Source organism: Bufo bufo, chromosome 2 (genome assembly GCF_905171765.1).
Source record: "Bufo bufo chromosome 2, aBufBuf1.1, whole genome shotgun sequence".
NCBI classification, from domain to species: domain Eukaryota; kingdom Metazoa; phylum Chordata; class Amphibia; order Anura; family Bufonidae; genus Bufo; species Bufo bufo.
Window position 1 is genome coordinate 411,646,425 of NC_053390.1, and position 24,881 is coordinate 411,671,305.

Here is a 24,881-nt window from a genome sequence, read left to right on the forward strand (position 1 = left end):
AGACAGCACGCCGTGTGCTGTCCGCGTCAGTATGTCCGTTCCGTAGCCCCGCAAAAAAGATAGAACATGTCCTATTCTTGTCCGTTTTGCCGACGAGGATAGGCATTGTTACAACGGATCCGCAAAAAACGATGCAATACGGATGTCACGCGGACATTTTTGTGGAGCCGCGTTTTACGGTCGTGTGCATGAGCCCTTATTGTGAGCCAAAACCAGGTGCGGGTCAAAGGCACAGAACAGGAGCAGATCTTTCCACTGATCTCAGTCGGCTTCACCAAGGGGTTTGGCTCCCAATAACTGACGGAAATAACTGGTGTGAACTTGACCGTAGGTATAAAGCGCTGCAAGCTGTGACGCTTATGGATGTATGCCGACATAGACTGGTGCCCCCCATGGCCTGTCAGAGCCCCCCTGAGAGTACACAGCAGGTAGGTGGTCTGACCATGAGCCGTCAGGTTGTACGTTCTCCAGCAGGGGCGCTAGAAGAGCTCCCATATAGCGGAGGTTACACAGCATCGTCCGGGGGTCGTTCCCGGAGCCCCGCAGGACATGCCCGGGCCAGCCGAGGTGACCAGAGGTGGAAGAAGCCGTCCCGTGTGGCGAGGGGAGTGGCATGAACGCCGAGGGGCGGGTCTTGTGCTTGGACCCCGCCCACCACCGAAGCGAGAGGTGAGCTGTGATCCAGCGGCCGCACAAGCAGCAGCCCGAGGAGCTGTCAGCACTGGGAGTACCGTCCATTGGCTGTGACACTGTGCGGCTGTCACCCCGCAACAAGTGTGGGAGCGGACCGTGCCGTAGCAGAGCGGACCGGAACGTAGCAGGGCACTCATGTCCGCGCCGCCTGACAGGTGCTGAGCCACAGGTGAGCGCTGTCCCGTCCATGGAGCAGCCCCAGCCGCTCGTGTGAGCCTCCTGCCAGGCAGCAGCGCCGCCGGGGGCCGCTCCGGAGAGTTGCCCTGAACTTGCTGCACTTCCATGCGAGAGGCAGCCGCCCGCGGACCGTTCCAGAGCCATGGCGAAATGGCTGAACAAGTACTTCAGCCTGGGCAACAACAATAACAACAAGACCAAGAGCCCCCCGCAGCCCCCCAGACCGGACTACAAGAGGAACGGGGGCACCGAGCGCCCCTTCCACCTGCAGCAGCAGTCCTTGCCCCAGTACCACCACCACACGTCCCCGCTGCCCGCCCGGGAGGAGAGCGACCTCATCCGAGCCTACCGGGCGCAGAAGGAGCGCGACTTCGAGGACCCGTACAGCGGCCCCGGCTCGTCCCTCCGCAAGCTGCGGGCCATGTGCGGGGAGGAGCAGGCGGACGGCAGGAGGGGCAGGTCGCCGGCTTGTGGCAGCAGCAGCCTCCTGCAGGAGCCGTGCCCCGGCTCCAGCACCAACACCACGTCCTCGTCCTCCTCCTCGTCCTCCTCCCCGCACCTGTACCGCAGCAACAGCGAGCGGAGGCCGACCGCAGCCCGCCCGCAGCAGCAGCAGCAGCAGGTCGGGGGCAGCGAGCTCAAGTACATCGTGTCCCCCAAGCACCGGCTCATCAAGATAGACAGCTGCGGCTGGGGGGAGACCGCGGCCCCCGGCCCCACCGCCATCTCCTGGAGCCCGGCAGTCAGCGGAGGCATGGGCGAGGAGCCGGCCAAGAAGGACAAGGTAAGACCCCGGCCTGCCTCTTACCTACTTCACCTGCTGCTGGGCACACGTGTGCACTGTGGATGGGGTGGGTGCAGGTATGTACACGGATATACATCACTGTGTGTGCGCAGGCCATGTATATACCAGCTACATGTGTGCACTGTGGATGGGGGTGTGCAGGCCATGTATATACATCACTGCGTGTGCAGGCCATGTATATACCGGCTACACGTGTGCACTGTGTATGGGGTGAGTGCAGGCCATGTATATACCAGCTACATGTGTGCACTGTGTATGGGGTGTGTGCAGGCCATGTATATACCGGCTACACGTGTGCACTGTGTATGGGGTGAGTGCAGGCCATGTATATACCAGCTACATGTGTGCACTGTGTATGGGGTGTGTGCAGGCCATGTATATACCGGCTACACGTGTGCACTGTGTATGGGGTGAGTGCAGGCCATGTATATACCAGCTACATGTGTGCACTGTGTATGGGGTGTGTGCAGGCCATGTATATACCGGCTACACGTGTGCACTGTGTATGGGGTGAGTGCAGGCCATGTATATACCAGCTACATGTGTGCACTGTGTATGGGGTGAGTGCAGGCCATGTATATACCAGCTACATGTGTGCACTGTGTATGGGGTGTGTGCAGGCCATGTATATACCAGCTACATGTGTGCACTGTGTATGGGGTGTGTGCAGGCCATGTATATACCAGCTACATGTGTGCACTGTGTATGGGGTGTGTGCAGGCCATGTATATACCAGCTACATGTATGCACTGTGTATGGGGTGTGTGCAGGCCATGTATATACCAGCTACATGTGTGCACTGTGTATGGGGTGTGTGCAGGCCATGTATATACCAGCTACATGTATGCACTGTGTATGGGGTGTGTGCAGGCCATGTATATACCAGCTACATGTATGCACTGTGTATGGGGTGTGTGCAGGCCATGTATATACCAGCTACATGTGTGCACTGTGTATGGGGTGTGTGCAGGCCATGTATATACCGGCTACATGTGTGCACTGTGGATAGGGGTGTGCAGGCCATGTATATACCGGCTACATGTGTGCACTGTGGATGGGGGTGTGCAGGCCATGTATATACCGGCTACATGTGTGCACTGTGGATAGGGGTGTGCAGGCCATGTATATACCAGCTACATGTGTGTGTACACGGATATACACTGTGGATGGGGTGGGTGCAGGTATGTACACGGATATACATCACTGTGTGTGCAGGCCATGTATATACCAGCTACATGTGTGCACTGTGTATGGGGTGAGTGCAGGCCATGTATATACCAGCTACATGTGTGCACTGTGTATGGGGTGTGTGCAGGCCATGTATATACCAGCTACATGTGTGCACTGTGTATGGGGTGTGTGCAGGCCATGTATATACCAGCTACATGTGTGCACTGTGGATGGGGGTGTGCAGGCCATGTATATACCGGCTACATGTGTGCACTGTGGATAGGGGTGTGCAGGCCATGTATATACCGGCTACATGTGTGTACACGGATATACATCACTGTGTGTGCAGGCCATGTATATACCAGCTACATGTGTGCACTGTGTATGGGGTGTGTGCAGGCCATGTATATACCAGCTACATGTGTGCACTGTGTATGGGGTCTGTGCAGGCCATGTATATACCAGCTACATGTATGTACACGGATATACATCACTGTGTGTGCAGGCCATGTATATACCAGCTACATGTGTGCAGGCCATGTATGTACAGGGATATACATCACTGTGTGTACAGTCCATGTAATATGCCAGCTACATTTGTGTACACTGATATCCATATTGCGCTGTGTACAGTCTATGTAATATGCCAACTACATGTATGTACACGGATATACATCTCTGTGTACAGTCCATGTAATATGCCAAGTACATGTGTGTACAGATTTACATATCATTGTGTGTACAGTTCATGTATTATGCCAACTACATGTGTGTAACGTGTATGCTGAATATACAGTAACATACCTATCGTGTGTACAGTCCATGTAACATGCTGCATATACTCTAAAATACATATCAATATGTGCAGTCCATGTGTGTAAAGTGTATGCTGAATATACACTAATACACATAATTGTGTCCATGCAGTATATGCAGACTACATGTGTATAACATATCCTGAATATACACTGATATATCAGATATCACTGTGTACAGTCCATGCGGTGGATGCTGAATATACACAAAAATGCATATCGTTTTGTACTGTTTATGAAATGGGTGCTGAATATAAACTTATATGCATATAGTTTTGCTTAGAGTCCATTCAATATGCCAATTACATGTATGTAACGTATATTCTGAATGTGCAATAATATACATATCATCATCGTGTACAGTCAGTGCGACATATGCCAGCAGTGTAATGTGTATGCACAATATGTATATTAATGTATATACTACATACAATATACAATAAGTGTCTTTATTGAGTGTACAGTCCATACGGTAAATGCGAACTACATGTGCTACACATATGCAGAATATACACCAATGTTCAAATCATGTGTACGATTCATACAGTGTATGCCATGTACATATGTGTAATGTGTATCCAGAATAGTCTACAGTACATACAAGCACCTCCAGAATGTACGCTAATATACATCTGTACAGTCTCTGTGTAAATGTGCAACATAAATGTGGATTATACCATATACATATCACGTACATTTAATCTACTCATCTACATGTCTATATGCAGAATTTATCATATACATATCAGTGGGTGTACAATATATAAAACGAGTACCCTCCACATGTCTAGAACATGCATCCAGAGTATACAACGTGTACTTATCCCTGTGTACTGTACATACAGTGAGTACTCTCCACATGTCTAGAACATGCATCCAGAGTATACAACGTGTACTTATCCCTGTGTACTGTACATACAGTGAGTATTCTCCACATGTCTAGAACATGCATCCAGAGTATACAACATGTACTTATCCCTGTGTACTGTACATACAGTGAGTATTCTCCACATGTCTAGAACATGCATCCAGAGTATACAACGTGTACGTATCCCTGTGTACTGTACATACAGTGAGTACCCTCCACATGTGTATAACATGCATCCAGCGTATACAACGTGTACTTATCCCTGTGTACTGTACATACAGTGAGTACTCTCCACATGTGTATAACATGCATCCAGAGTATACAACGTGTACTTATCCCTGTGTACTGTACATACAGTGAGTACCCTCCACATGTGTATAACATGCATCCAGCGTATACAACGTGTACTTATCCCTGTGTACTGTACATACAGTGAGTACTCTCCACATGTGTATAACATGCATCCAGAGTATACAACGTGTACTTATCCCTGTGTACTGTACATACAGTGAGTACCCTCCACATGTGTATAACATGCATCCAGAGTATACAATGTGTACTGTGCCTACAGTGAGTACCCACCACATGTGTATAACATGCATCCAGAGTATACAACGTGTACTTATCCCTGTGTACTGTACATACAGTGAGTACCCTCCACATGTGTATAACATGCATCCAGCGTATACAACGTGTACTTATCCCTGTGTACTGTACATACAGTGAGTACCCTCCACATGTCTAGAACATGCATCCAGAGTATACAACGTGTACTTATCCCTGTGTACTGTACATACAGTGAGTACCCTCCACATGTCTAGAACATGCATCCAGAGTATACAACGTGTACTTATCCCTGTGTACTGTACATACAGTGAGTATTCTCCACATGTCTAGAACATGCATCCAGAGTATACAACGTGTACTTATCCCTGTGTACTGTACATACAGTGAGTACCCTCCACATGTCTAGAACATGCATCCAGAGTATACAACGTGTACTTATCCCTGTGTACTGTACATACAGTGAGTACCCTCCACATGTGTATAACATGCATCCAGAGTATACAATGTGTACTGTGCCTACAGTGAGTACCCACCACATGTGTATAACATGCATCCAGAGTATACAACGTGTACTTATCCCTGTGTACTGTACATACAGTGAGTACCCTCCACATGTGTATAACATGCATCCAGCGTATACAACGTGTACTTATCCCTGTGTACTGTACATACAGTGAGTACCCTCCACATGTGTATAACATGCATCCAGAGTATACAACGTGTACTTATCCCTGTGTACTGTGCCTACAGTGAGTACTCTCCACATGTGTATAACATGCATCCAGAGTATACAATGTGTACTGTGCCTACAGTGAGTACCCTCCACATGTGTATAACATGCATCCAGAGTATACAACGTGTACTTATCCCTGTGTACTGTACATACAGTGAGTACCCTCCACGTGTATAACATGCATCCAGAGTATACAACGTGTACTTATCCCTGTGTACTGTACATACAGTGAGTACCCTCCACATGTGTATAACATGCATCCAGAGTATACAACGTGTACTTATCCCTGTGTACTGTACATATAGTGAGTACCCTCCACATGTGTATAACATGCATCCAGCGTATACAACGTGTACTTATCCCTGTGTACTGTACATACAGTGAGTACCCTCCACATGTGTATAACATGCATCCAGCGTATACAACGTGTACTTATCCCTGTGTACTGTACATACAGTGAGTACCCTCCACATGTGTATAACATGCATCCAGCGTATACAACGTGTACTTATCCCTGTGTACTGTACATACAGTGAGTACTCTCCACATGTGTATAACATGCATCCAGAGTATACAACGTGTACTTATCCCTGTGTACTGTACATACAGTGAGTACTCTCCACATGTGTATAACATGCATCCAGAGTATACAACGTGTACTTATCCCTGTGTACTGTACATACAGTGAGTACCCTCCACATGTCTAGAACATGCATCCAGAGTATACAACGTGTACTTATCCCTGTGTACTGTACATACAGTGAGTACCCTCCACATGTGTATAACATGCATCCAGAGTATACAATGTGTACTGTGCCTACAGTGAGTACCCGCCACATGTGTATAACATGCATCCAGAGTATACAATGTGTACTTATCCCTGTGTACTGTACATACAGTGAGTACCCTCCACATGTGTATAACATGCATCCAGCGTATACAACGTGTACTTATCCCTGTGTACTGTACATACAGTGAGTACCCTCCACATGTGTATAACATGCATCCAGAGTATACAACGTGTACTTATCCCTGTGTACTGTGCCTACAGTGAGTACTCTCCACATGTGTATAACATGCATCCAGAGTATACAATGTGTACTGTGCCTACAGTGAGTACCCTCCACATGTGTATAACATGCATCCAGAGTATACAATGTGTACTGTGCCTACAGTGAGTACCCTCCACATGTGTATAACATGCATCCAGAGTATACAATGTGTACTGTGCCTACAGTGAGTACCCTCCACATGTGTATAACATGCATCCAGAGTATACAACGTGTACTTATCCCTGTGTACTGTACATACAGTGAGTACTCTCCACATGTGTATAACATGCATCCAGAGTATACAACGTGTACTTATCCCTGTGTACTGTGCATACAGTGAGTACTCTCCACATGTCTATAACATGCATCCAGAGTATATAACGTGTACTTATCCCTGTGTACTGTACATACAGTGAGTACCCTCCACATGTGTATAACATGCATCCAGAGTATACAACGTGTACTTACCCCTGTGTACTGTACATACAGTGAGTACCCTCCACATGTGTATAACATGCATCCAGAGTATACAACGTGTACTTATCCCTGTGTACTGTACATACAGTGAGTACCCTCCACATGTGTATAACATGCATCCAGCGTATACAACGTGTACTTATCCCTGTGTACTGTACATACAGTGAGTACCCTCCACATGTGTATAACATGCATCCAGCGTATACAATGTGTACTGTGCATACAGTGAGTACTCTCCACATGTGTATAACATGCATCCAGAGTATACAACGTGTACTTATCCCTGTGTACTGTGCCTACAGTGAGTACTCTCCACATTTGTATAACATGCATCCAGCGTATACAATGTGTACTGTGCATACAGTGAGTACTCTCCACATGTGTATAACATGCATCCAGAGTATACAACGTGTACTTATCCCTGTGTACTGTGCCTACAGTGAGTACTCTCCACATTTGTATAACATGCATCCAGAGTATACAACGTGTACTTATCCCTGTGTACTGTACATACAGTGAGTACTCTCCACATGTCTATAACGTGCATCCAGAATATACAATGTGTACTTATCCCTGTGTACTGTACATAGTGAGTAGTGAGTACCCTCCACATGTGTATAACATGCATCGAGTATACAACGTGTACTTATCCCTGTGTACTGTGCATACAGTGAATACTCTCCACATGTGTATACTTCCCACTGTGTTGCGTGTATGGAAGTATCACTTGGCCAGTACTGGGATTGCCGTGCGGCATCTGCTTCCTAGCCCCTTGTCCCAAGATCTTTTCTTATCTAAAGGTGCACTGAAGGTCCAGGGGCATTATCCTCATCATAATGATCATTTGTGTCGCTCTTCCCAGATGATCATGGATGATGGGGTGTTCATACCTCCAGAAATGATTTGTATCCACAAGTAGTGCCTCTTTTCACTTGTGACTTTTTTATGTGTTAGCTCATTCAAAGAATTTGTTTAAAGATGCACTATATCGACAAATGTATTGGGAGGCACCTCCTAATGAGGTTGTCTCATCTGGCCGTTGGGGCTAAGTGCTGACCCCGGGTGGCCAGGGATATGGAAAATGCCCAGCGGCTGGTGCTCTGCTGTTTCCATAACTGTGGAGGAATTGTATGCTTCAAACTTTGTAGGAACAGATTGAGGAAGGCACTTTGTGTGCTTTAGTGCAATGCAAGGTCCATAAAGACCAGGTTGGGTGGGTTTGGTGTGGAAGAACTTGACTGGTCCACACAGAGTCCTGGCTTCAAACCCATTGAACACCTTTGGGATGAACTGGAACAGAGGCTGTGACCCAGGCCCTCTCATCCATCATCAGTGTTGACCCCACAAATGTTCTTCTGGATGAATGCACAAAAATCCCACCGACACTGCAAAATCTAGTAGAAAGCTTTTATTTCTGCAAAGGGGACCAACTCCATATTAATGTCTCTGGATTCACTGTACATTTCCAGTTGTCGGGAAGGAAGCGTTCCTTCCCAAAAGTTGTTTGCTCATCAGTGGGGGCGAAGAAATGCATTTCCATGCACCGATCACCTCCACAGTATGAGGACAAGGGATGGCTATTGAGATCGTTCATCCTCCTACAGAATCATTGTTTCTGAGCATCAGATCACTGTTTAGGCTGCACGATCTGCTGCCCAGGAATGATAATTGGTGTACCTTCACGAACAAGCACCCCATGAACGAGCATCTAAATCCCCCTTCAGATGTCATGAAAGCTCCTGTAAGTGTGAGGTGTAGGTGTCCTAATACTAGTGTCCATGTTCAGCGCCATGCAAGTGTCTGAAATTTTATTGGTGCCAGCCTGTTCTATGGAGGTTCCTGGTTTGTTGCCCTCAATGGCATAGACGTAGCAGAGTGGGATAACACTCTGCCATTTGCCCTTAACTGGTGGCAGCCATGGGGTTGGGGCTGGAGGAGCAGTCTCAATGCGGGTAGAGGAATTGTTCATGAAGTAAAGTACAAGAATAACAATGTCTTCCACCTTCTCAGTCATTTACTCTGGCATTTAGGAGAAAGGTGGCATGTGACATTGACCTCTGTAACCTGAAAATCCAGATTCTTGTCATTTCTTGCGTAAGAGTGAAGCATGGGTGGAATTCATGGTGAACTTGCGCCTTTTCTCCCACATGGGCTGCGTTTATGTCCGGTGACATCTGAGCTGTGGCTTTGCCCATTTACTTCATAAGGATATGTGTACACGGTGTGGGTTAGGGTGAGTTCACATCAGGGTTCTGGATTCCGTTATGGCTTTCAGTTATAACGGAAAATAACGGAATCCATAAGACGGAAGTCAAAACGGAAGCCTTTAAGAGGCATTCCGTTTTGATCCTTCTTAAGGCTCCATTCACACGTCCGCAAAATGGGTCCGCATCCTTTCCGCAATTTTGCGGAAAGGGTGCGGACCCATTCATTCTCTATGGGGACGGAATGTGCTGTCCGCATCCACATTTGCGGATCCGCACTTCCGCATCCGTGCTTCAGTTTCCGCAAAAAAATAGAACATGTCCTATTCTTGTTGGCATATTCTATTATGTCGGCAATGTGCGGTCCGCAAAATGCGGAACGCACATTGCGGCTTTCCGTGTTTTGCGGATCCGTGTCTCCGTGTATCTGCAAAACACATTGCGGACGTGTGAATGGAGCCTAATACAAGTCTATGGGAATCATAATGGATCCGTCTGGTTCCTGTTACGCAGAACGGACCAAGTCCTGTCAACAGTCCTGCATAACGGGAACCAGACGGATCCATTATGATTCCCATAGACTTGTATTATGAAGGATCAAAACGGAATGCCTTTTAAAGGCTTCCGTCTTACGTATTCCGTTATTTTCCGTTATAACCATGTTATTACAGAAAGCCATAACGGAATACATAACTGATGTGAACCCACCCTTAATGTAGATTTTTCACTTCTTTTCTTTATTTTTTTTGGGCAGAAAATCTGCAGTATAATACGGTACCAGCAAGCAGGTGCACACTGCCATCTGCATACTACCTGTTTTGTCATAAATAAAAGTTCTAGTGAAATCAAGAATGGCAGATGGCGCGTCATCTCTGTGCTGCGTAATGTTACTCACCAGTGGTGGTCAGCGGGCACATATGGACATGGGACCAACACCGATGCCTTCAGCTGCCAAGTGCACATGTAACAGGTCAGCCAGTTTCATGGGTACAAGTCTGCTGACAGATGCCCTTTAAATACCAAAGGCCCAAAAATGTTATCTAGTTAAATACAGCAATACGGAACGGAAGCGGAAAAAGAAAATACGTTTGTGTGCAAGGGGCCTAACCCTGTGAAAATCTTTCAGTTTGTTGCTTGTACTTTCCATGAATTCCGTTTGGGGTCTGGTTGTTGGCGGACTATAATAGTAACCCTCATCTGCCTGTAACTGAACCTGACCTGTATGGGTTCCGACTAGTTGCTGGTCAGATTGTACATATGCTATGTGGCCACCACACATTGTGAGCCCCGTCAGATGCTGCCTTGCAGGAACCTGCTCAGTTCTCTCTTATGAGACCCTCCGGTACTGCAGACCTCCCCAGCCTTCTAGACCAGGAGTTGTGTACATTCTACATGAGATTAGTATAATCTTACACTTTGCTGGTACTGCATGGGAATCCACACAGAAAAACAGCCCGTATTCTGCAACGTGTGCAGGTGTCCTAGTAGAGCATCTCATGGATCGTGCCAGACTTCTACAGAAAAAGCCTTCAGATGAAATCCGTGACGTAAGGTACAGTAGAAGTCTATGGGTTCTCCCTTGTGGGTCCTTTTAAAGGGGTTCCTCTGGATAGATCATCAGCATCTGATCGGTGGGTGTCCAACATTCGGGACTCCTGCCGATCAGCTGTTTGAGAAGGCAGCGGCGCTGGCAGTAGCGCAGCGGCCTTCTCGCTGTTTACCGCGGACCCAGTGATGTCACTGGGTCTGCGGTAAACGGCGAGAAGGCCTCTGCGCTACTGCCAGCGCCGCTGCCTTCTCAAACAGCTGATCGGCGGGGGTCCCAGGTGTCGGACCTCCGCCGATCAGATGCTGATGATCTATCCAGAGGAACCCCTTTGAGTCTCATGCAGACGTCCGTGAAATTGCAGGAGTGCACGTTGTCATTGGTTGCTGTTACTCCGTGCGCTCCTGCAATGCCAGTCCGGTATCTCGCGGGCCGTGTTGCACGGATGTCTGCATGAGGCTTTACTGGTAAAATTTCTGAAGGCTCTGGAGCTGCTGGTCCTATCCATTTGCAGGAATGGACTCCTCTGCTGCCTATCCGCATTACTGGATGCGGCATGTTTATATTCTTGCCTTCTACACTTTTTCTGCCGGGCTGGTATCTGAGTGTAGTTGGGAAAACATTTGGGACTGAACGTTGACCCATTAAAGTCAATGGAGCCGATATACTAAGGCTTGTGTTACTCATGCCAGTATAAAGCCTGTTGATGCAGAATGGCATGTTGCACATTTCCAGACAGTCCATGTGTGCAGAAGTTGAAGACTACACCGCCTATATGGTGATGTACTTACTATCATTTACACTAATTGGTGGCAACAATGATGGTAAACCTGTTGGGTCGTGGGAGGCCATGCCCCTCCTGCTAAGCCACACCCACAATTTATGGCACACAGAATTTGATGTAAAACCTTTCATAAATAGGTCAAATGACGTGAGTGATTTCCCATCAGTATGTACAGAGATGATGGCCGCATGCACCTTTTCTGATTTCACCATAAGACTCAACTGGGAAAAACCGACCCCACGTGGACAGACGCAGCCCCGTCAGTAGATGCCCAGGCAGGGAGCGCTCAGTGATCAGCAAATGGCAGAAGTCTCTAGTAATGACCAGCCAACGTATTAAGCAAGACCGGTAACAGATTGACATAATGATTAGGCCTCATGCACACGACCGTATTTTTGGTCCGCATTTGAAACACATTTTTAGCGGATCGAATATGGACCCATTCATTTCTATGGGGCCACAAAAAATGCGGACAGCAGACTGATGTCATTCATGTGCTGTCTGCATCCATGCCGCAAAATATAGAACATGTCTGTTTTGCAGTCAAGAATAGGCATTTCTACAATGGGGCCCGGGTGCACATGGACCACCTCCGTATTTAGTGAATCCGCGTTTTGTGTGCAGGAGGCCGGCAGCGTGGTGGTTTATTACCGGGCAGGAATGTCTCGCCTGATTGTGAAGCTTTTGTTTCTGTGCGCTGGGTGACTGCTCCACTGCTGTCTGGTACCAGTAAGCCAGTATATGATGGTGGGGGCTTCCTGTGAGTTCCTGCTTCTCCCCCGATGTGGGGAAATTGGATTGTTTTATTACTCTAGTGTCTGTGAGGGGCTCCCCTACCTAATATTGCCGGATGTTGGGAGTTGTGCAGAGCTATGAGATGTCTAGGACCAGCTGTGGTGAACCGTGCTCCGTTTACTTCTATGTTAGTTCCAAGTCCAGCCCAACAAGTGAGCATGCTGGGAGTCGTAGTGTCACCACAGCTGGAGTGCCGGAGGTTGCTGATCTTGGTCTAGGATGATTGGAGCATTTTAGCATCAGTATAGTTGGATGGCATGGAATGCCCGCTGGTCCACCAACCAGCCAACGTATTAAATAATGAAGGGGTTATTTACACATGCGCTGAATGGATGACCTAGACGGTAACATTTGAAACAAGCGCCCCAGAAGTGCCCGTGCCACTGTCTGCAGTGGGCAAAGGTGCCAAATTATATCCTAGATTGAGATTCTCTAGATCGGAGTCTTGAAGCTAGTGTCAGACTATTAGGCATTATGGATTGCTGGCTCGTACAGTATTGAAGTGTTTGCTTTATTCTAACCTCTTATTTTTATGCAGACAGATCGATCAGCATTGACAAGGAATTAATGTCCCTTTCAGTCTCGCTGCCTGTGGCACAGCTAACCTACTTAGGGGATGAGTCTCTCACCATTTATCTCTCATGGCAGAACAATGGCTTCATGAGGAGCAGCCCATTAAGGATGCCTTCACACGTCTGAAAACCAGTCCCGCTCACCTGAATGGGGTTTGCTGCCCCTTTAAGATGGATGGCGCTGATTTTCAGTTGCAGCGTGTGAAGGCCCCTGGAATCTTGTAGTGCCCAGTCACTGGTTTGCATATCGCTTGGCTTGACATGAGTGGTGTCATTCAGGGTCAGCAGAAGGGGAAGAAGTGACGTCAGTCCGTGCAAGGAATTTGTTTGTGTGTTCTTGCCAGGAACAGGTTGGAAAGGAAGACTACCCAGCTGAATGTTTTCTGTAGCCTCGGAGCGCTCTTCCTGCAGGCCCCGTCCCTCCTGACCTGTGCGGCCCTGTACAGTCACCAATCTCCTTTCTCACATTCATTGGGGGGATATATTAAAACTGGTGTAAAGAAAAACGTAAAAAAAGAGAGAATCGTGAAGATCATCGCTAACAAGCATTCGTAGGCATGCCCACTAGCGACGATCTGGCAGTGTAATACTCGTTCATTGCGTGATTGGAATCTTTTCGCAGGTTTAAAAATCCTCATCTGCTGCCGGCAGATCGTGCCGTGTAATTACGTTCTGCTGCCGGCAAACAGTGATCCAGTATGGGGACGAGCCGGGAAGGATAGCTTGCCTCCCGAGGGTAGCATGGCATGCTCCAGTTTTATGCTGCTTTTTAGACCTATTTTTGGCTCCCACATATTAGTAAATCTGGGTCAATGTGATGGTGCTGGAGCTACTGCAGACCAGGTGGGGTGTGGGGAACGGACCCATACTGATCAGATCTACAGCAGATGGCCTGTCCTGAGGATATGACATCCCTTAGTTTGGTAGCTGAAAATCAACCTGTAGCAATCGCACAAGAGTGGATCCAACAGAGAGAAGACTGACGTCTCTGTAGAATTTTTCTTCATTTTGGTTCCTGTCCTGTGTGCAGTGCTAAAAAGGGCACAGTCTTACCCATTAGCAGACACCACTGAAGATGATTCCAAGCACAGTCCTGATGAATGGCCAGTGGGCCCCACTCTCAGATGGGAATGCCCAGTCCTTAGATGGCATGCTAAGTCACCCATGGAAGGGGGGTGAGGTGCGGAGAGCTCCTTAGATTGGTGTGTCTTGTATTTCTGTCACTTGTACGGTGTGCAAGGAATGCAGGTCTCACATCTTATCCATGGCCCTTTTCAGAGTTCAATGTCTACACCGAGGTTTCTCTTTTCATGCCCTTGTCAGTGGAATGTCTACTCCTTCTCCGCAGGGCTCTCAGTGAGTGGTCCTTTAATATGCACATGCTTACTCACCAGTGCTTGAGTGCTGGCTGGTCCTGGCGCTCCTTACATGTATTGGCTGTGTATCTAACCCCTCGACATAATCCAGAACTACTCTCCTGCGTGGAAACCTACTACAGACGGAGAGCTGTTCATATCCCACGTGGCACCACAAGCACAGAAGTCCATTGCTTTCTTGAAGATAGTCATTTGGAAGTTCATGAATCGATTTATTTTCTTTTTTTGCCCCCGGTATACAGTGTGTAGTAGATATAGACATTGAATGGAGCAGCAGCACCCATGCACGACTGCTTCTTAATTCGAATGGGGGACACGGGACCAGGCTATGAGCTGAGCGCTGCGATTGGCCAGTGCTACAGCATAGGAGAAGGAGACCGCAGCAGGTTCCCCTGGGTGGAGCCTAACTATGAAGATACCGAAGGCTATAACCGGAGAACGGAGCGGCGCCCGGGGATAACAGTTAAGTGCAGGGGGATCCCTGGGCGCCGCTCTACACGTCTGTATAGTCAGTTTAGATACTTTTGTCTGGTGAAAGGTCCTCTTTAAAGGGCTTCTGTCAGCCCACTAAACCGTTTTTTTTTTTTTTTTTTGCTTAATAATAACCCCTACACTGCGATTTATCCATACATAAGTAAAATAATAATTTTCGTTCAGTAGAATTTGCTAAAACCCTATTTTTATAATATGTAAATTACCTTGCTACCAGCAAGTAGGGCGGCTACTTGCTGGTAGCAGCCGCATCCTCCGATGGTAATGACGCCCCCTCTGCTTGTTGATTGACAGGGCCAGCGGACGGGATCTTTCTCCGCTGGCCCTGCCTGTTTTCATTCAATATCTGGCGCCTGCGCCGCTGGCCGTACCCATCTTAAATCGGCGCAGGCGCACTGAGAGGCGGCCACTCACTCGGCCGCTTCATCCTCAATGCGCCTGCGCCGATGACGTCACATCTACACCCGGCGCAGGCGCATTGAGGATGAAGCGGCCGAGTTAGTGGCCGCCTCTCAGTGCGCCTGCGCCGATTGAAGATAGGTACGGCCAGCGGCGCAGGCGCCAGATATTGAATGAAAACAGGCAGGGCCAGCGGAGAAAGATCCCGTCCGCTGGTCCTGTCAATCAACAAGCAGAGGGGGCGTCATTACCATCGGAGGACGCGGCTGCTACCAGCAAGTAGCCGCCCTACTTGCTGGTAGCAAGGTAATTTACATATTATAAAAATAGGGTTTTAGCAAATTCTACTGAACCAAAATTATTATTTTACTTATGTATGGATAAATCGCAGTGTAGGGGTTATTATTAAGCAAAAAAAAAAAAAACGGTTTAGTGGGCTGACAGAAGCCCTTTAAGTAAAGAACGGCTAAACATCTTTAATTGACCTTTTCAATGACTTTTATGATGTGATATCACACTCTGGTTTAGAAGTGCTACATCTTTAGATGTGCTACATCTGTAGACGTTTTTCACTTTTCCACCCTTAAAGGGGTATTCCCATCATAATGCTCACTGTTAAATCTGTTAATGATTTGACAGTGATCATTTTTGTAAATATATTTGATTAACCCATTCCCACCGTTTAGGAGAAAATTCATCCCCTGTCATTCGGTCTCCCCTGGTTACGACCACCGCTCTTCTCCGGAATCCCAGTGGCCGTGCTTGTGCAGAAGACTACTTCTTTTCTCCCGGCCGGGCCGCTCGCTGTCCTGAACGCGCACGCCAGCTCTGTACTATACTGGCCAGGAATAAGTCACCATGGCGCATGCGCGACGGCGTGCGCGTTCAGTCCAGCGCGCGGCCCGGCCGGGAGAAGACTTCAATCAAGATGAAGCCCGCCCCCAACCAGAATCCAGGAAGTGAATGACGCGCTGGCAGCAGGTAAGTATGAAAATGCAAAGTGGGATAACCCCTTTAATCTGCCAGGAGGCATTGCACAATTACAGATACTGACGAGCGCTTGCATTTTGCAGTGAACAGCTTCACAAGCGGGACGTCATGCTTTCTGAATTCGCATGTTGAATCTTGACATGTTTCTGACTCGTCCTTAATCCAATAAACTTTCTGCAGTGTGACTGCTGCAATTCCTTGCTAGCCTGGGGAAAGGAAGCGGGCTTCTGGTTTTATCGTGCTGCTCGAGCATTTGATTGTGGTGTAATAAGTATATTGCCCTGGCAGTTGGTACAAGCAGATATTCCTATTGATAAACCCAGCTGTCAGCTGGTCAGAATTGGGCATGTGCATTATGGAGGAGCCCAATGCTTATGGCATGAGTCTAACAGTTCAGTGTCAAATACTGTGAGTCACAACTCTTGTTTCCAGGGAGAACTGCAGTGAGATGAGAACCATCTAAAATTTCTAGGCCCATATAAACAACCGAAGAACGCGGCACACACAAGTTGGTGGGTGATATCGCTCCAAAACTCAAGGCCAGTCTCCTACTAAACACCTTCCAAAAATTAGACCGCACTCCAAAATGCAGGAACCACATATGTTCCACCACAACTTTTGAGTGGTGCCTCATTTCTTAAAATGTCAGGCACAGTCATTTACTAAGGACTAAAAACCCAGCTGGAGGAAAATCAGACCACCCTTCTTAATTTGTCACTTCTTCATGCGGTCCATGCGCCAGAACAGAACTCTATTGCAGCGCTGAGCTGGCATCATGTGTGCCAATGTTCTGGTGTACATGTTATTAAATTAGTTTGACCATGGAGGGTCCACCCGCAGCCCATCCACTTTTTGGACAGGTGGTGAGGGTGTCAAAGGCTAAAAAATTCAAATTTTGTCACAAATTGCTGACAATTTTTTTTGACATTTCTACATCAGAAAACTAGCTGAGCGCTATAATAAATGCCCCCCCCCCCCCATGTGATTTCTTCTATATGGATATATACGGTGTACATACTGTTTATAATGTTTGGAGGACTATATGCAGGGATTTTTCCAGCCTAGCCCTCACTTCAGTAGATTGCCTTCTCTTAAGATTTACATCAACACCTCTGATGAGTTACTGAGTAAATGTTTCAAGGGCAGTGGGTGAAGGTCCGCACTTGGAAGCGTGCAGCTAAATATTTGTGCTGAGCCTGTTTATATGTGATGTTCTCCACTCGTTTATGAAATACTCGAGTACTGTAAGTTTACTGGAAAGGATACACTGTTATTGTGACTCATGTAAATATTCGGAGTCCTTCCTCCTGCGTCATTTGCATCAGATTGGATTATGCAATTTTAAAGAGGACCAGACAGTGTTCCTCCTGTCTGTTCTAGTAGCTACTTGTATTCCCCATACAATATTGTCTACGAGGGATGTGTCAGTGATATCAGTGACTGGTAGCATCCTCTGTAAGTGTGCATATATAGATAGCTGTCAGTCACTGATAATTGTACACAGGGAGGTGTAATCAGTGATTGATAGCATTCTCTGTGTAAGTGTGTATATATAGATAGCTGTCAGTCACTGATAGTTGTACATAGCGGAGGTGTTATCAGTGATAGCGTTCTCTGTGTAAATGTGTATACAGAGATGGCTGTAATTCACTGATAGTTTTTCACAGGGAGGTGTTATCAGTGATTGATAGCATTCTCTGTGTAAGTGTGTATATATAGATAGCTGTCAGTCACTGATAGTTGTACACAGGGAGGTGTAATCAGTGATTGATAGCATTCTTTGTGTAAGTGTGTATACATAGATAGCTGTCACTCACTGATAGTTATACACAGGGGAGGTGTAATCAGTGATTGATAGCATTCTCTGTGTAAGTGTGTATATATAAATAGCTGTCACTCACTGATAGTTGTACACAGGGTAGGTGTTATCAGTAATTTATAGCATTCTCTGTATAAGTGTGTATATAGATAGCTGTCAGTCACTGATAGTTATACACAGGGGAGGTGTTATCAGTGATTGATAGCATTTGATGTGTAATTCTGTATTAATAGATAGATGTGAGCCACTGATAGTTGTAAATTGGGGGGTGTTATCAGTAATAACATTCTCTGTTCATACATACATAGATATCAGTCACTGATAGTTGTACACAGGGAGGTGTTATCAGTGATTGATAGCATTCTCTATGTAAGTGTGTATATATAGATAGCTGTTAGTCACTGATGGTTGTACATAGGGGAGGTGTTATCAGTGATTGATAGCGTTCTCTGTGCAAATGTGTATACAGAGATGGCTGTAATTCACTGCAGGGGGGGTGTTATCAGTGATGGCATGCTCTGTGTAAGTGTGTGTATATAGATAGCTGTCAGTCACTGATGGTTTTACATGGGGGAGGTGTTATCAGTGATTGATATCTATGTATACAGACTTAGGCTACATGCACACGACCGTTGTGTGTTTTGCAGTCCGCAAATTGCGGATCCGCAAAACACGGATGGTGCCCGTGTGTGTTCCGCAATTTGCGGAACGGCACGGACAGCCATTGATATAACTGCCTATTCTTGTCTGTTTTGCGGACAAGAATAGGACAGGTTATATTTATTTTTGCGGAACGGAGCAACGGATGCGGACAGCACACAGAGTGCTGTCCGCATCTTTTGTGGCCCCATTGAAGTGAATGGGTCCGCATTCAAGCCGCAAAAACTGCGGCTCGGATGTGGACCAAAACAACGGTCGTGTGCATGAGGCCTAATAAGGAGAATGCTGTCAGCTTTTTTAATATTTTTTTATAATTGGTATATCAACTGTGGAAATCACAGGCAGTATCAAGTGTAGTTGTAAGGGTGATACATTCAGAATAGCCTTTGCAGAATGTCTTCTCCCCAAGATAGCATTGACCTTGATAAGTGGGTTGAAGAAACAAGAATTGCGCTGTGTTGAAAGACCAGCACCAGTTTATGCGAAATAAGATACCCCCGCAGAAAATACTCCATCTGAAGCCTTGATTCTGCAATATTGCTTTTATTTGTGCATTTTATAAAGGGGTTTCAGACCCCAGCTGACCTTTTCGATACTTCAGTTATTTGGTCAGTGCTTTCCAACAGTTATTGTGAGCCAAAACCCATAGTGAAGCCTCCTCAGAGATCAGGTTCTGTTCTGTTCTGTTTTTTTTGACCTGCACCTAGTTTTCTCACAATCACTGATGGAAATAACTGGCCAAATAAGTATGAACTCGACCTTATTTGGCATCCTGAGAAATTGGCACTGATTGTAGGTACTGTGGCCCACATTTACGAAGACAAGCGTTTATTTATTTTCTGTCAGTATTAGAAAAAGATGTAATTGGAAGTTTTGGAACAAAATGTATTAACCTACTAATACATTTGGCCCATTTTGACATTGTAGAAATGAAATCCGGTGTAAACCATGTTCTCTTTTGGGATCTGGCAAACAATCCCTTTTAGTGGACATTTCGTGGTACTGCTGTACAGCCATGGTGTACACTGCATAGTAAATGTGGGCCATTGTCTGCACAATGCCATGGGGGTAGTTTGTGGCATGGGAGTTTACCTTTTCTTATGCATTATGAAATCTAACTGTACCGTGACTACTTCTCATGCATTACACACACTGTCTGAAACGTATATATTTGTTCCAGGCTCTTTTCTGGTTTAGATGTGTCCTGCTTCAAACACTAGAAAGTCGAGCACTGTGATGTCTTTTTATGATTGTGGCCTTCATTAGTGTTCTCTAGCTAGGAGAAACACAATGGAGCGATGCTCTAGCCTGAAACGCTCGCTTTCAAGCTGCTGAGCCACATAGCAGCTCCAAACATTTAATTATCCAATTTACCGTAGTCGCATATTGCTGATTTACAGTATAATTACATAGTGACGCAGGAAACATATCATTTTGACCTTGTGATTTCAGTGTACGGAGCCTTGCTTCTCAGCTCCTGGTTTTTATTGTACTGCTTTGTATGTGCCAACTTCTGCTGTCATAAAACTTGCTGTTTATGGACCTCTATAATTTAAATACCTAAAAGAGAATCTTCAAATACCTCAAAACATTTAAATGTCGCCATTGAGTGTTGGGTATGGACTTGTTCTTCTAGCATTCCTCTTTCAGTATACTGACAACTCCTGGAGATTATATACATTTCCTAAAGACACTGACAGCAGATCAGCACATCACTATTGAGGTCAGTGAAAGGCTAAAGTGGTGTACAGGACCAGGGATGAGAGGGGGACTGGAAGCAGTAAGGACGGGATCCTTGGTTCAGGAACACAGCACCGGTGGAATAGGTTAGGATTTTTAATTATTTTTTCTTATGCTAGACATGGTCAGGGCCTTAGCTAAAATTGCTTTGTGGATCAGAGAACCTGAACCCTTGCCGATGTGTCGTTCTGTGTAGCCCCGTTGCCCTGTCAACAAGCCGGATCCCAGCCATGTCTCATTATAGACAAGGGGGGCCTGGTGGTGCCTGGCCCTTTCTGCCTATGCCAGATGCGTTGAACTCCAAGCAGGTGGCTCCTCAGCAGGATGACACTAAAGTTGAGGTGTTGATAGGAGCCATCTGATGATACATATAAGGCTAGGTGCTACAGATTTCTCAATTACTATTTCTCCAATTATAGTGATTCATGTCTTTATTATCACCACGACTTCTGGTGAAAAGAACGTTTCTTGAAATCTCCAGCCGGCATTAAACACATATTATCACCTTTTTATGTAACTTTCTACGTTTCCTGGCATGCCAGTTCCTGAAGGCCTACAGTTGCATGTCAGTGTCTACTTTGTGCTTGTGACTGGATCTCAGAGCTGATTCATTTCTGGGAAACGTTAACAATAGGCCCGGATTGTTTCCGCTTTCTCTTGACATATTACAGTGTGGAATAATGTCAGTGTCCAGAAATGTGAGCACTCCTGAATAATGTTTAACCTCAGAAGGTGGAGAAGTTAAAAGGCTGGAGGAATGCGGCAATCTAGCAGGTCACAGCATTCTGCTGGACTGTGATTGATGAGCCAGTGACTGATTTACTGGACACAACTTCACACCTCACAAGAGCCAGCAGAAACATTAGTCGCCGTGTTACAGAGTTGTGTAGGACTTTTCTTCTGCCTGTGCTGATCGATGTTTCACATTTTGAGAAACTGGAGGGGGGTAAACTCAGCTTCCATATGAACATATGGGAGTTGAAGCCCATCAAAAACTGACCACATAAAACAAGGAATGGGATTTGCGTGGTGCTTTATTCTGTTATAGCTTTCCACACTTTTTCTGCTAGGTACCTGCACCATATTTCCTAACTGATACGCTCATCCATATCAGTTGTAGTAATCTTTTTCCAAGCATGTTTCTTCACCCACAATATCTACCAACTTGCACCAAGACCCCACTCACTCGATATTACTCTGGGCATACATTTTGGTAACCTTTTTAAAGTGTACCTATCATTTCAGAATAAGCGTGTGTGTGTGTGTGTGTGTGTATATACACTCGCCTAAAGAATTATTAGGAACACCATACTAATACGGTGTTGGGCCCCCCTTTGCCTTCAGAACTGCGTTAATTCTACGTGGCATTGATTCAACAAGGTGCTGATAGCATTCTTTAGAAATGTTGGCCCATATTGATAGGATAGCATCTTGCAGTTGATGGAGATTTGAGGGATGCACATCCAGGGCACGAAGCTCCCGTTCCACCACATCCCAAAGATGCTCTATTGGGTTGAGATCTGGTGACTGTGGGGGCCATTTTAGTACAGTGAACTCATTGTCATGTTCAAGAAACCAATTTGAAATGATTCGAGCTTTGTGACATGGTGTATTATCCTGCTGGAAGTAGCCATCAGAGGATGGATACATGTTCTCATTCTGTTTACGCCAAATTCGGACTCTACCATTTGAATGTCTCAACAGAAATCGAGACTCATCAGACCAGGCAACATTTTTCCAGTCTTCAACAGTCCAATTTTGGTGAGCTCGTGCCAATTGTAGCCTCTTTTTCCTATTTGTAGTGGAGATGAGTGGTACCCGGTGGGGTCTTCTGCTGTTGTAGCCCATCCGCCTCAAGGTTGTGCGTGTTGTGGCTTCACAAATGCTTTGCTGCATACCTCGGTTGTAACGAGTGGTTATTTCAGTCAACGTTGCTCTTCTATCAGCTTGAATCAGTCGGCCCATTCTCCTCTGACCTCTAGCATCCACCAGGCATTTTTGCCCACAGGACTGCCGCATACTGGATGTTTTTCCCTTTTCACACCATTCTTTGTAAACCCTAGAAATGGTTGTGCGTGAAAATCCCAGTAACTGAGCAGATTGTGAAATACTCAGACCGGCCCGTCTGGCACCAACAACCATGCCACGCTCAAAATTGCTTAAATCACCTTTCTTTCCCATTCTGGCATTCAGTTTGGAGTTCAGGAGATTGTCTTGACCAGGACCACCCCCCTAAATGCATTGAAGCAACTGCCATGTGATTGGTTGACTAGATAATTGCATTAATGAGAAATAGAACAGGTGTTCCTAATAATTCTTTAGGTGAGTGTATATGAGGAATAACATTTTGTGACTGGTATTTGACAGTTTTGACCAGTTTTCCCCTCTGCAGGTTCTATCTCTCATTGTCAGTTTTTCCCTTTCTCTGAGCTGGTAGGTGGAGATGAGATGTTATATCTCCCATACATGGCACACACAGAGAAGACGAGATCCTGCGCCCCCATCTCTCTGTAGAACACCCACAGGAGCTGCAGCATGGAGACATTATACAGTAGTCTAGCTAAAAATCCAGCACTGGGGTGAGAGAGAGCACTTAGGCCTCTTTCAGATGGGCGTTGCGGGAAAAGGTGCGGGAACATGCACAATTTTTCCGCGCGAGTGCAAAACATTGTAATGCGTTTTGCACTCGCGTGATAAAAATCGCGCATGTTTGATACCCAAACCCGAACTTCTTCACAGAAGTTCGGGCTTTGGATCGGTGTTCTGTAGATTGTATTATGTTCCCTTATAACATGGTTATAAGGGAAAATAATAGTATTCTGAATACAGAATGCATTGTAAAATAGCGCTGGAGGGGTTAAAAATAAATAAATAATTAAACTCGCCTTTATCCACTTGATCGTGCAGCCGGCATCTCGTCTGACTTCTTTGCTGTGTGCAGCAACAGGACCTGTGGTGATATCACTCCGGTCATCACATGGTCCATCACATGATCCATCACCATGGTAAAAGATCATGTGATGACCGGAGTGACGTCACCACAGGTCCTGTTCAGCAAAGGAGACAGAAGAGATGCCGGCTGCGCGAGCAAGTGGATTAAGGAGAGTTAAAATATTTATTTTTTTTTTTTTAACCCCTCCAGCACCATTTTACTATGCATTCTGTATTCAGAATGCTATTATTTTCCCTTATAACCATGTTATAAGGGAAAATAATAATGATCGGGTCTCCATCCCGGTTGTCTCCTAGCAACAGTGTGTGAAAATCGCACCGCATCCGCACTTGCTTGCGATTTTCACGCAACCCCATTCATTTCTATGGGGCCTGCGTTACGTGAAAAACGCACAAAATAGAGCATGCTGCGGTTTTCACGCAACGCACAAGTGATGCGTGAAAATCACCGCTCATGTGAACAGCCCCATAGAAATGAATGGGTCGGGATTCAGTGCGGGTGCAATGCGTTCAACTCGCGCATCGCATCCACGCGGAATACTCGCCCGTGTGAAAGGGGCCTTGGGGTACCTGCTCACGAGTGCAGATTTCAAAGCGGCGAATCAACGCGGTTTTACCACATCTCTCTCTTGCATTGAAAAGGGTGAAATCTGCACACACAAAAAAAATCGCACAAACGGTTGACATGCCGCAGATGTCAAAATCCGCACAGCAGGTCAATTTCCGCCCAGAAGAAAAAAGCTAATTGTACATGAGATTTGGCAAATCTCATACACTTTGCTTCTACTGTATTTTACGCGGTGTTTTTCTGCATAAGAATCTGCATGGAAAAACATGTGTAGGTACCTTTTAACTAGGACCTTCAGCAGCATCCTTGTCTGTCTGTCTGTTTCTCTCTGCGGCTTTAAAAACACCTTTAGTGCAGCAAAACATCCAAGCAGTACTGCCACCATAAGGGTACCTGGACATGGGTGCAGGTTTCAAAACAAATTACATGTGGATTTCTGTGCTTTTCCACACCAAATCTGCATGATAATCAAGTAATACATGCTTTTTTTTTATGCAGATTAGATGTAGTTTTTCTCGCCCTTTGCAAAGGCTGAAATCCGCACAAACAATTGAAATGCTGCCAATTTCTAAATCTGCACAGCAAGTCAATTTCTGTACAGAAAAAAAAAAAAGCTAAGTATGCATC

At 46.2% G+C, this 24,881-nt stretch overlaps 1 protein-coding gene across 1 annotated transcript in view; it reads left to right on the forward strand.

Moving 5' to 3' along the window:
- Nucleotides 1–666: 666 nt before the first annotated feature.
- Nucleotides 667–24,881, forward strand: part of SHB (SH2 domain containing adaptor protein B) — a 181,177-nt gene continuing 156,962 nt past the window's right edge. The window contains exon 1 of the mRNA XM_040417278.1: nucleotides 667–1,654. Coding sequence (XP_040273212.1) covers nucleotides 1,013–1,654 — 642 coding nt within the window. The 5' untranslated portion in view covers nucleotides 667–1,012. The remainder of the gene's footprint in view (nucleotides 1,655–24,881) is intronic.